We start from the raw sequence: 13,686 nt of genomic DNA, 5'->3' as shown, positions 1-13,686 counted from the left end.
TTCAAGGAGAGTTCAGGGGTCAGCGTGAGGTGGGGGGATTTTTCGGGGGAGGGGGGGGGGACAAGGGGGTTAAAATGGGGAAGTCAGGACGTCAATGGGGGTCAGTGTTTAGGGGGGCGCTGGAGGGTTGGGGTTGTTTGTTGGGTTGACGTGATGCTCTTCTGATACTCTTTGGTTGTTCGTTTGACATTTCGTACATTTATATTTTTGTTGAAAAGCCTTGAATAAAAATATTTAAAAAAAAAAAAATCACATATTAGAGGAGCGCGGAGATCTTGGAAAGGGTTGGTGAGTGGGAGGGATTTGAAAACAAAGATGGGAATTTCAATAATCAACGTTGACAGACCAGGAGGCAGTGCTGGTCAGCGAGCACAGGGGAGGTAGGTGAATGCGACCTGGTGAGAGTTAGGACATGGGAAGCACAGGGCAAGGGCAGGGCAAGCATTGCGCACCAATCTAGATTTATATTTTAATGTCGGAGATAAAAATGTCTTCCAGATGTTTCACAGCAGATGGAAGGTCGAAAACAAAACAAAAAAAGGACAGGAAAACCTACCCTACTTTTCCAGGCATGTATAACAGCAAAGGTACGACGGGGGAATCATCATTTCCGTAGGTAATGAAACCCAACTCTCGCAAGCGATTTCTGAAGTAGCGGGCGTTTGATCCTAGCTGCCGCACTCGCTCGATACCTGTGGAGAAGAACATAAAGGAGAAAGCATCGGCATCTTAGTGATACAAACTACCCCGTGCAATTCACATTTCGGAAGCGCATTTATATAGAACCTTTCACGACCACTGGCGCCCCCAAAGTGTTTTAGAGCCAATGAAGTACTTCTGAAGTGCAGTCGCTGTTCTAATGACGGAAACGTGGCAGCCAATTTTAAGCACAGCAAGCTCCCACAAACAGCGATGCGATAGTGACCTGAAAAACCAGACGTCGGTGATGGGACAGATATCGACCAGCACACTGCTCTTTGGAAGAATGCCATGGATCCTTTACTGGGGACAAACATGCCTCAGTTTAGGAACACAGGACTGAGGAGCAGGAGTTGGCCATTCGGCCCTTCAATCCTACTGTCCCATTTAGTAAGACCATGGCTGACCTGGCTGTGGTCTCAGCTCCACTTTCCTGTCTCCCCCCCCCCCCACAGCCCTCGCCAATCAAAAATCTGTCTCAGCCTTGAATCTATTCAATGATCCAGCCGCCACTGCTCTCTGGGAAAGAGATTTCCACAGACTAATGGCCATCTGAGAGAAAATTCTCCTCATCTTCATCTCAAAAGGGACTGCTCTTATTTTTAAACTCTGTCCCCTAGTTCTAATCTCCCTCACGAATGAAACATCCTCCTGGTATCCACCCCTTCAAATCCCCTCAGTATCTTACATGTTTCAATAAGATCTTTTCTCATTCTTCTCCAATGGGTACAGCCCCAACCTGTTCAAGCTTTCTTCATAAGACAAGCCCCCCCATCCCAGTTATCAGTCAAGCGAACCTTCTCTGAATTGCGTCTGATGCCAATAATGTACTTTTACGAATAAGGAGACCGAACCTGTACACAGCATTCCAAAGTGGCTAACTCATCATCTTGCTCTCATGCCCACATGTCCGTCCTTGGCCTGCTGCAGTGCTCCAGTGAAGCCCAACGCAAGCTGGAGGGGCAACATCTAATTTTCCCACCGGGCATGTTGCAGCCCTCGGGACTCAATGTTAAGTTCGGCAGCTTTAGATTGTGACCTTGCTCCTCCATCTTAAACCCTCCCTCCTTAAAAATATTCCACACATGTATTGCCTCAGTGCAAACCTCCCCCTCCCGCACCAGCCCACCTGCCTCTTGCTCTCAAACGTTGCTACTCTTTGTTGCAATCTCTCCCAGCTAGACTTTAAAATCTGACACATCGCCCTCCCTTCAGTTTTGACGAAGAACCAAAGGGCTTGAAATGTTAACTCTGTTTCTCTCTCCTTACACATGGCACCAGACCTGCTGCATCTTTCCAGGGAAACCTGTTCTTGTCCCTGATGTGGTCTCCCCAACGCCTTGTACAGCTGCAGTAAACAGATCGTCTGAAAGGTGACTCCTCTGACAGTGCAGCACTCCCTCAGTTCTGCATTGGGAGTGCCAGCTGTCAGCTTTCTGCACAAGTCCTGGAGTGGGAGTTGAACCCACAACTTTCTGACTCAAGAGTGGGACCCACCGAACTTCAGCTGCAGTAAACAGATCCATGCCGCCTACATGATGAAGGATTAGAAAAGATTTTGCAACTTTCTGAGCATTGCAAATTTTCATTAGAATGGCCAACAAAAGCCAGGAGGGCAGCCTGAGGCGGTGCAACTAGGATGTAGAAGAACATGAAGGAGAAATATTACGTTAAAAAATCAAATTTTATCCCTTTCTCACCTATTGTTGTTCCATCGAGACCCATGATGCAGTTTAGTGACCTAATAATCTGTTCTGCTATTGGTGGAGGCATTGAGGTAGCGTAGACAGCACTGTGTGAATACCCTCGTAAATAATCCACAAGTTCCTGTAAAAGAGTCAAATGCTTTAGAGTAAGTGGCTGACAGGTTTGTGAGGATGCAATGGTACTGAGCCGTTCACTGTTCAATGGCTAACGTTTTAGGCATACCACGTCCAAACTAACAGCGTTACCAGAAACAAATACTATCCACGACATTATCGCCCTCCTACAGCCAAATGTCCCACCTTTAAGAAAGTAGTAGTTTTCAAAAAATCCATTTCTCGTCCAAGTGCTTGAGATTCAAGGTGATTTGCCCTGTTTGCCACGAACGCTCGGACCTGTTTGCCACGAACGCTCGGACCTGTTTGCCACGAACGCTCGGACCTGTTTGCCACGAACGCTCGGACCTGTTTGCCACGAACGCTCGGACCTGTTTGCCGCGAACGCTCGGACCTGTTTGCCGCGAACGCTCAGACCTGTTTGCCACGAACGCTCGGACCTGTTTGCCACGAACGCTCGGACCTGTTTGCCACGAACGCTCGGACCTGTTTGCCACGAACGCTCGGACCTGTTTGCCACGAACGCTCGGACCTGTTTGCCGCGAACGCTCGGACCTGTTTGCCGCGAACGCTCGGACCTGTTTGCCACGAACGCTCGGACCTGTTTGCCACGAACGCTCGGACCTGTTTGCCACGAACGCTCGGACCTGTTTGCCACGAACGCTCGGACCTGTTTGCCACGAACGCTAATTCCGTTATGTCCGCAAACACTCGCGAGAGGACCGTAAGGGGATTTGTGCTGACCAGAACCCAGAATGTTCCCGGACCCTCCCCGCTGAGGTAAATCAGGTTCACGCCCGGCGAGGGGACGAGCCTGATTACCACGCATCTGAATGTATTCAAATATTCAAAAATGGCTTTATGCCCTATGTTGCCCCAAAAACGGAAACCAGTCGTGATGACCTCGTTGGGGGCCTAGAGGTGGGTATAACCCCTGGGTGGTGAGGGACATGGCTGGGAGCAGCCTGGCATCGCCAATCTGGCCCGATCAGTGGTAGGGCCTCCAGGAGTTCCACTGGGGGCTTCCCATTATGTATGGGGGCCTGCATTGGTGGTGGTGGTGGGGGGCTCTAATGCTTCCTTCCGGTGCTGATGGGGGAGGGGGCATCTTTAACTTCAATTTAACACCCCCCCCCTCTCCATCTCCATTTTTCTGACAAAGTGTCAGAAGATGTGGAGAGCAAACCTGTCGCCTTCTCCGGGGAGAACAACGCCGGTTTTCAGTCAGAACCTAACTCTTTGTCTTTCTTTGGAAAACTTGTGCCCATAAAGCTACCTCCACAGATGCACCAAGGCAGCATCGTAATGTAAAGATTCTACACACACCCACATGGATAAATACTTAAAAAGCAGACTTGCATTTATATAGCACCTTTTACAACCACTGGACATCTTCAAAAGCTTTCCAGCCAATGAAGTACCTTTGCTGACGAATAGTTACTGTTGTAATGTAGGAATGTGGCAGCATTTGTACGCGGCAAGTTCTCACACAAAGCAATGTGAAAATGAACAAGGGCAGATATTGTCTGACCGTTCCCACCAGCGCGATCTTCCGGACCCGCTGGTGACCACCCACCTGTCGTCGCGGCTTCCCGGGGGTGCGAACCATGGGGATAACTCATTGACCCGCCACTGGCCAACGCTGGGCTGCTTCCAAAAATCCTGCCTGAGATCATCTGTTTTTTTGGTTGATATTGATTGAGGGATAAACATTGGCAAGGACACTGGGGATAACTCCTCTGGCTCGTCTTCAAAATAGTGGCCGCAGGATTTTATACGTCCACCCGGGCTGGCACATAGCATCCAAAACAAAGCATCGCCGACAGTGCAGGGCCCACTCAGTACTGTAATGATTTTTGTGCTCAAACCTTGGAGCGGGATTTGAAGCCGGGACCCTGTGTTTCACAGGTGAGCATTTTACCAACTGAGGCACGGCTGACATGCGATGGGAAAAAAATCTGCAGGACTACAGGGAAAGAGCAGGAGAGTGGGATTATTGGGCAACACGGTAGCACAGTGGTTAGCACTGTTGCTTCACAGCTCCAGGGTCCCAGGTTCGATTCCTGGGCCTGGGTCACTGTCTGTGCGGAGTCTGCACGTTCTCCCTGTGCCTGCGTGGGCTTCCTCTGGCTGCTCCTGTTTTCTCCCACAAGTCCTGAAAGATGTGCTTGTTAGGTAATTTGGACATTCTGAATTCTCCCTGTGTCCCCGAACAGGCGCCGGAATGTGGCGACTAGGGGTTTTTCACAGTAACTTCATTGCCGTGTTAATGTGAGCCTACTTGTGACAATAAAGATTATTATTAATTGGATTGCTGTAACAAAGAGCCAGTATCACCATAATAGGCCGAATGGCATCAGTTTGTGCTGCACCATTTACTGTAAAGTGGCCATAGTCCCAGGTGAGCATTGGCTGCTTTCCCCTCTGAGAGGGAGAGCTAACTGGTGGTGATTTAACCTGAGGATCACCACACCTCAGGCGAGGGGCAAGGTTGAGAAGACGAGGCCTTCATGATTAACCTCAGCCGGTAAAGGAATTGAACCCACTCTGTTGGTCTCACTCTGCATCACGAACCAGCTGTCTAGCCAACTGAGCTAAACCAGCCTAACTTTACCGATCCTCCTGCACCGTGTAGCTGGTTAACAAGCCTCAGTACTGGATAAGGCAGTATGAAAATGATCTGAGTGCCACTTAAACTGGATGAAAGATATATTTGATCTCAGACTCTGAGATTAAAGGTTGTTTGCAAGATGTGGTTAATGAAGAGTCTCCATTTGAGTGTCACTCCCCCGGGAGGGTGATTATAGAATCTGTGCTCAACACTGCCTCACTGCAATGAGATTTGCAATGCAGATCAGTCTGTGCTGAAATAGAGTTAAGCAGTCTAACCCCACTCACTCTCTGACTCTGTGGGTCACAGCACTTCCGAGTGCATATCCAAGTATTTATTTCAAATTGATGAGGGTTTCTGCCTCCCCCCCTTCTTTCAAGCAGTGAGTTCCAGACCTAAAGTGAGTTCCAGACCTTGAATTTCCCCTCAACTCCCCTCTGAACAATTACTTTAATTCCATATCTCCTGATTAATGGTGTCTTTGCGAAAGGAAATATCTCAGTAATAGTGGTTCATTGGCTGTAGGGTACCTTGAGACATCCAATGGTCGGGAAACCTGATGTATAAAGATGTCTTTACAAACTCCAAATGCACATGGGAGATTGTGTCGTGTCACTGAGCTGCGTGTCATCTCTTCTTTACTTCCTCCCTATCCACACTCTCTATGGCGCAGTGGTAGCGTGCCTGCCTCTGAGCTGAAAACTCAGGGTTCAAGTCCCACCCCAGGACTTGATGGCCAAGGAATGATTCATGGTGTGAGTGACAATGTTAGAAATGCCTTTAAAAGTAAGCCAGGACTATCTTCAGAGTGAGCAGGTGATGCACATTGAGGCTTGTACAGCTGGGGTCTTTCCATCACTCGGGGAGTTGCTGCTGGACAGGTAGAGGATCCAGAAGGGGAGAGTATAAACCAGCGTTTGTGCTGAACTACAGTATCACAATAAAACAGTTGTGATCATCACAATGTCTTCCGCTACCTAATTCAGTAAATGGGTATTCACCTGTTCAACCTTTTGAGTATCAAGTTGTAAATCCTATCGATGTTTAAGGGGCACCTTGACAAATACATGAATAGGATGGACCCCGGATGTGTAGAAGATTTTAGTTTGATGGGCAGCATGGTCGGTGCTGGCTTGGAGGGCCAAAGGGCCTGTTCCTGTGCTGTATTTTTCTTTGTCCTTTTCTTTAACACACACTAATTGTCTTCGGCAAGAGTGGGAGAGATTCCTGGCCAGCCATGTGATGGAAACAGAGTTGGAGCCTCTACCATTACAGTCCACAGCTCCACACTACAACCTGCTTGTTGCCACAGCAACCCGCGCTCCCCGAGTGATCCAGGCTCGTCATAACTAAATAAATCTCATTTACATCCCCTCTGTCCCAAGGAGAACAATCTCGGCCTACCCAACCTTTCCTCATCACTAGAATTCTCCAGTCCTGGTAACATGCTCGGAAATCTCTTCTGCTCCCTCTCTAGTGTGGTCACAGCCTTCCTGTAATGAGGTCATCCCTCCCCTGTCCTCCTATTTTGTAAGCATCAATGGTGGAGGGGGCGTGAGGAGCCTGGTAGTCTGCTCCCTATCTCTTACACAAATGTGTCAGAAGATGGTCAAGTTAGAGCGATGTGGCCACCAGAGGGCAGATAGATCCCACTTTCTCAGATCCTGCAGTACCACTGCATTCCTCTAAGGGACGCTGCCGCTCACAATGTCGTGGAGCAGGCTGCTCTCAACAGCACCTGCAGCAGACGGTCAACGGTACTGCAGCCTTGAATTCATTTTCAATCCCATTTAACTGAGCAATTTTATTCTTTCCCTGGCAAAAAAGCGTAAAGAGCTGTTGGTCACAGCGCTGTTTGAGTGCCTGCAGCAATACCAGGTTGCATGTTTCAAATGGGAAATATTTGCAATTGGCTGGTGTCTTTCTAAAGGAGACACTGGCCTTTCCGTGTGGAGAGGCAGCGTTACTTACATCAGGACAAAGCCAGGGCCACGGGATACAGTTTATGAGTTGTGTTTGTTCAGTGGAAAGGTTTCTGCGACATAATGATACAGTGTGCATCAAAATTATGTCAAAGTATTTAGTCAACACAGGGAGTGCTTGCAAACAAAAGGCTCTGCGAACACTTGGTGGTGTAGTCAATCCTTCCCCAGGTTCAGTTCCGACCGGACCCCTGATTGAAGGCGGGTTGCTGGGCGATGCAGGAATCCCCCGAGAACCTGCAGCAAAGTCAAAGTCCTCTGGATGATTCTCACTGGCCCCCATGATACCGCACCCCCCCCCCCTCAATATCTCCCAGCAACACCAGGGGTCATCGATACAAGAGTCAATGGGGGGAAGGGGGGGGGGGGGGGAATTCAGGAGAAGTTTCCCAGGGTGTGGTCACTGTGGTGTAAGGGTGCTCGGGTTTGTAAGGGTTAATGTGAGAACCGAGGAGCGCGAGTGGCCCAAGGGGATGACTGTAGAGAGTCACATATTTATAATTCATTTATGTGATGTGGGCGTCGCTGGTTAGGTCAGAGTTCATTGCCCCAACCCTAACTGCCCCATGAGAAGGCGGTGGTGAGTTGCCTTCTTGAACCATTACAGTCCCTGAGGTGTAGGTACACCCACCTTGCTGTTAGGGAGGTTGTGTGTAGTAGAGTCTAACAGAAGCTGTCGTGGAGACAGTCAGAAGATGTATATAGTTACAGGTTACCAACAAATGGTTTGCATCCAACCAAACAAGCCCCCAGAGCTCTCACTGAGACACCAAACAAGCCCCCAGAGCTCTCAGTGAGACACCAAACAAGCCCCCAGAGCTCTCAGTGAGACACCAAACAAGCCCCCAGAGCTCTCAGTGAGACACCAAACAAGCCCCCAGAGCTCTCAGTGACACACCAAACAAGCCTCCAGAGCTCTGTGAGACACCAAACAAGCCCCCAGAGCTCTCAGTGAGACACCAAACAAGCCCCCAGAGCTCTCAGTGAGACACCAAACAAGCCCCCAGAGCTCTCAGTGAGACACCAAACAAGCCCCCAGAGCTCTCAGTGAGACACCAAACAAGCCCCCAGAGCTCTCAGTGAGACACCAAACAAGCCCCCAGAGCTCTCAGTGAGACACCAAACAAGCCCCCAGAGCTCTCACTGAGACACCAAACAAGCCCCCAGAGCTCTCAGTGACACACCAAACAAGCCCCCAGAGCTCTCAGTGACACACCAAACAAGCCCCCAGAGCTCTCAGTGAGACACCAAACAAGCCCCCAGTGCTCTGTGAGACACCAAACAAGCCCCCAGAGCTCTCAGTGAGACACCAAACAAGCCCCCAGAGCTCTCAGTGAGACACCAAACAAGCCCCCAGAGCTCTCAGTGACACACCAAACAACTTACAGCAGCGACAGACTGGAACTCACTATCACGGGGATTAGCTGAGGCAAAAGGGGAAGCTGAATAAAGAGCTGACAGGGAAAGGAATACAAGGGGCGGGATTCTCCTGCAATCGGCGGGATGGCCCGACGCCAGTGCCAGGAACGGCGTTGGGCCACCCGGAACGTCGGAAAACCTCCGACCCAGAAGGGGCTAGCAGCGTTGTGATGCCAATCGCGACGGCATCATCCGTTACAGACGCGCACGTCATCATTGTCGCAGCACAAAAGACGCCCCCTGCCGGAGACCCGGCAAAATTGCCGTCCGCTGCGCAGCGCCGAGGTTCCAGGAGCGTGACATCGAGGCGCTCCTGGACTTAGTGGAGCAGCGGAGGGTGGCCCTGTATCCCGAACACGGCCACAGGGTCGCACCACACCTCAGACGGCGCCTGTGGAGGGAGGTGGCAGAGGCCGTCAGCGCCGTGGCCGTAACAGCCAGGACAGGCATCCAGTGCCACAAGAAGGTCAGGGCAGCCAGGGTGAGTAACCCGCCCCCCACCCCCCCCCGGATGGGCGGCACAGCCCTAGCTAAAACCAACATGGCTGCACCCACTATGCAGGCTGCATTGGCAGGGTGGGTGTGAACCTATGCCAACATAAACACAACCGCATGTATATGTCCGCCTAACACTGTTGCCCTTTATCCCTGCCCCCACAGGAGAAACGCGCTCATAACAACCGGGAGCGTGAGAGGACCAGAGGGGGTCCACCTGAATTGTGCCCCCTCACCATCATGGGGAGAGGGCCCTGGACCTTGCAAGCGTAGCCGAGGACCGGGAGGTTGTGGATGCAGAGATCGGGGACGCAGCACTAAGTGAGACCCCCCCACTGCCTGCCCCCTACCCCTTCCCCCATACCCCATCTCCATCCCCCTTCCCCCCATCTCCATCCCCCTTCCCCCCCTTCCCCCATCCCCCATCTCCATCCCCCTTCCCCCATCTCCATCCCCCTTCCCCATCTGCGTGTCTAACCATGCATGCTGTATTGTGTATTGCAGGACCAAACGTCAACCCACCCGTCCCTGTGGATGCCGACTGCCCCCAGGATGTGTCAGGGCACCCACGAGCCAGGGATAGACCGCCCCCATCTAGTGCCAGTGCGACGACGCCGGTGGGCCACACCCAGCGACGAGGAGGGCAGCCGCAGCAACAAACCCCCAACCCAGTCGACCCGGGACACTGACACACACGACACAAGCACCCAGGACACTGACACACAGGGGACGGATGGACAGGACACACCACTCCAGGGGACCCCGGACTTCGGGTCGGATGAGGAACACAACATTGTGCCACTGCTATCTCCTACACCCTCCAACATCGCAGAGACTCTAACGTCGCTTGGGCACTTTAGCGATGAGGCCCTGGTACACTAATTGGTGCGCACAACACAGCCGTCCCGGTACAGCAGGTGGAGGTAGGAGCAGCCGAGGGGCTGGACGGTCGGAGGGCAGCCCGTTCCCAGCAACCATCTGCCGCCCAGACGGGTACCAGGTTCCTGGAGTTGCCACACCCACCCATAGACCCGATGCAGTCACGGACCCAGGGACGATCGACGGGGGTGACGGCTGGCTTGCAGCAGCTGCAGACGGAGGAGTCGACCCGCGTCCAGGGGCTGGGAGTGGTGCCGGTCATGCGTGCCACCCAGGCCGACACCGCACGGGTGGCGTCCGCAGTGGAGGCAATGGGGGCGACGGTGTCAGACATGGGGAGCAGTATGCAAGGGCTGGGGCTTTCCATGCAGGCGGCATCCGTGGCCCAGGACATGGCTGCCAATGGGATCCCAAGTCACAGGGCAGGAATCACAGGAGTCCACCTCCAGTTCCGCTGTACCGTCTGGGGAACCACCTAGGGGTAGTCAAAGGGCCCGTAAGGCCATAAAATTAAACATTGAGTAAGTTGGCCCGGGTGCAGGGCACAGATTAGGGGCTCGGTCACGTGTATGAACTGTTTGTTATTAAAATCACTTCCATACCTACAGAAGCTGCCTCTGTGCTCTGTCCAATGCGTGCGGGGGTGAGGTGTGAGATGAGCGCCAGTGTGGGTGAGGGGTGATAGGACGTCGAGCTCAGGTGAGTGTGCCCCCCCTCCCTCCCCGGGCTGCCCTCGCCAACCCCCCGGGCAGACGACGGGACTGTGCCCTGCAGTGTCCAGGCTGCATGCAGGGACCACCCAGGTGGAGGGTGTTACTGTGGCCATCGGTCAGACATTGTCTAACGATGTAGAGCCTGGAGCCCATCGCAGAGCAGGTTGTCATCATCCTCCATGGCCTGCAATAGACCAGCTTCCACTGGCGACTGTGTGAGTCCTGCCCGTTGTGCCGCAGGTGGATGTGCAATGGAGGGGTGGTGTGCATGCAGGTGATGCGGTGGTGGGAGTGGTTGGTGGTGGGTGGGGTGAGGGTGGTTGGTGGTGGGCGAGGTGAGGGTGGTGGGCGGGGTGAGGGTGGTTGGTGGTGGGCGGGGTGAGGGTGGTGGGCGGGGTGAGGGTGGTTGGTGGTGGGCGGGGTGAGGGTGGTGGTGGTGGGCGGGGTGAGGGTGGTAGGCTGGTGCCATACTGTGTTGTCTGACCCATGCTCGGCGATTCCCACAACCCACCCTCCCCTCCCCAGTCCATGAAGCGGGCGGCTATCAACCCGTCCCGTGCCCCCTGGCCCACCGGTAACGGTGGGCAACCTCCCGTCCATGTCCAGCCCGCCTGTCCTGTACATTGCCCCCAGCCTCCTCATCTGTGGAGGCCGGCCCTTCATCATGTTGCTCCTCCCCCTCCCCCTCCTCTGCCTCCAGCACATCGCCCCTCTGCTGGGCTATGCTGTGCAGGGCGCAGCAGACCACAACGATGCGGCCGAGCCTATCTGACGGGTACTGGAGGCCCCTCCAGAGCGGTCCAGGCACCTGAGCCACATCTTCAGCCGGCTAAAGCACCTCTCAATCACACCCCTGGCCGCTGCATGGGCATCATTGTAGCTGTTCTCTGCGTCGGTCTGTGGCCTCCGTATAGACGTCAATCAGCCACGACCGCAACGGGTAACCCCTGTCGCCCAGCAACCAGCCCCTCAGCCAATTGGGGGGGCATCCCTCGAACATGCCGGGGATGAACGATTGTGCCAATACGAACGGGTCATGTACACTGCCCGGGTACTGGGCGCAGACGTGCAGGATCCTCATGCGGTGGTCACAGACCACCTGAATGTTCATGATGTAGATCCCCTTCCTATTCGTGAACACGGCTTTATTATCCGCTGGTGGCCGCATGGCGACATGCATCCCATCGATCGCCCCCTTGAGCATGGGCATCCTGGCCACGGCAGCGAAGCCCGCTGCCCGGGCATCCTGGTGGGTACGGTCCACAGGGAACCGGATCTACTAGTCCAGCGATGTCGTACAGGGTGTCAGTCACTGCACGGATGCACCGGTGCACGGATGCCTGGGAGATGCCGGACAGGTCCCCACTCGCCGACTGGAACGACTCTGTGGCGTAGAAGTTCAGGGCCACTATAACCTTGATGGCCACCGGGAGAGGGTGTCCTCCCCCAGTCCCACGCGGTGTCAGATGTGCCATCAGGTGGCAGATATGGGCGAGGTTTCCCGACTCATCCGGAGTCTCCTCCTGCTCGCCCGGTCCGTGAGGTCCTGGTACAATGAGCGGTGCCGGAACACACGAGGCCTCATTGGGCGCCTCCGTCATCACGGCACCACCTCCTCCTCCTCTTTCTCTCCATCCTGTCAGGTGGGCGGCCCTCCAGCCTGGGCGGCTGCCACCTGCCTCTCTGAGGCACACTCCTCTGCATTAGCCTCTGCCTCGCTGGCACGCTCCTGCTCCAGCTCTCACAGGGCAACATGTAGAAGGGAGGCTCCCGCCACGGCAGCCAACATCGCTGGGTAATGCTCAAACATAACGGTCTGCAGGGGGTGGGGGCAGACGACATGTCATCATTGCCCATAGCCCCTCCGCAGCCAGGTGCCATGGGCTGCATGGTTGCAAACTGTCGCTAGCTGGCACCTGGCCAGGCAAACCACCCCCATCCCCAATCCCCTCCCTGGACCCCCCTCCCCTCCCCGGCACCCCCCATCCCTGGCACCCCCCTCCCCACGGCGCCCCCCATCCTCTCCGCACCCCAGCCCCAGACCCGCCCCCCCCATCCCATCCCCACTCGAGCTCCCCCCCACCCCCGGCACCGATACCTATCCATGGCCCTGGGGAGCACCCGCCACCAGCCCCCCCCCCCCCCCCCCCCCCCCAGTCGTGCCGTCTCCTCTCCGGCGGCCACCCCACACCGACCCCTGGGCGGCGTCAGCCAGCACGACAGATTGACGCCGTTAATAAGGTTGTTTGATTTACGCCGGCGTGACCTGTGGCATTTGGCCCATCCGGGCCGGAGATTTGGAGAAGCCCCGGGGTGCATTGCGCCGCACCGATTCCCGCCATTCTGTGAGGCGCGCGGCGTGATTCCCATCGGCGTTATTTTTTGACTGCCGGACAATATGCCCGCCGGCTTCGGAGGGGCGGGGCAGGATCCACACCACCCCCCCGGGGATTCTCCGACCCAGCCCGGGGGGGGGGGGGGGGTCGGAGAATCTCACCCAAGGACATGTTTCTGGGTAAGAGGAGGCGCGTGGAGCAGAAAGGCCGGCACCCATCAGATTAGCTTGTTTTTTGTTCTGAGACAGGCTCTGGGTACCGGCCGCCATTACCATTGAATAAAACTGAAACAGCAAAGGAGGACGCCATTCGTCCCATCAGACGTGTGCTAGCTCTCTGGGAGGGTGATCCAATTGGCCCCACTTTCCTACTCTTTCCCCGTGGTCCCTAAGTTTTTTCCCCTCACCTTTTTGTCAAATCCCCTTTTAACAGTAATTATTGAATCAGCTTTCACTGTCCTAAGAGTCATAAAGGTAGAGAGTTTTACAGCAGAGGAAGAGGCCCTTCAGTCCATCCTGTCTAAGTTGGCCATAATGCACCTATCTATTCTAATTCCATTTTCCAGCATTTGGGTCTGTAGCTTTGTATGCTGTGGTGTTTCAAGTGCTCATCTGAATACTTCTTTTTAAAAATAAATACATTTAGAGTACCCAATTCATTTTTTACAATTACGGGGCAATTTAGCGTGGCTAATCCACCGAGCCTGCACATCTTTGGGTTGTGGGGGTGAAA

General features: G+C 54.1%; 1 protein-coding gene across 1 annotated transcript in view; it reads right to left on the bottom strand.

Moving 5' to 3' along the window:
• sptlc3 (serine palmitoyltransferase, long chain base subunit 3) overlaps positions 1-13,686 on the bottom strand; it is a 126,400-nt gene that overhangs the window by 15,232 nt on the left and 97,482 nt on the right. The window contains exons 9-10 of the mRNA XM_038792491.1: positions 2,400-2,526; positions 557-692 (exon numbers count right to left, since the gene is read on the bottom strand). Of these exons, the coding sequence (XP_038648419.1) occupies positions 557-692; positions 2,400-2,526 (263 nt within the window). The remainder of the gene's footprint in view (positions 1-556; positions 693-2,399; positions 2,527-13,686) is intronic.

Source organism: Scyliorhinus canicula, chromosome 1 (assembly GCF_902713615.1).
Source record: "Scyliorhinus canicula chromosome 1, sScyCan1.1, whole genome shotgun sequence".
Lineage (NCBI taxonomy): Eukaryota > Metazoa > Chordata > Chondrichthyes > Carcharhiniformes > Scyliorhinidae > Scyliorhinus > Scyliorhinus canicula.
This window is presented reverse-complemented; position numbering and strand designations above follow the sequence as displayed.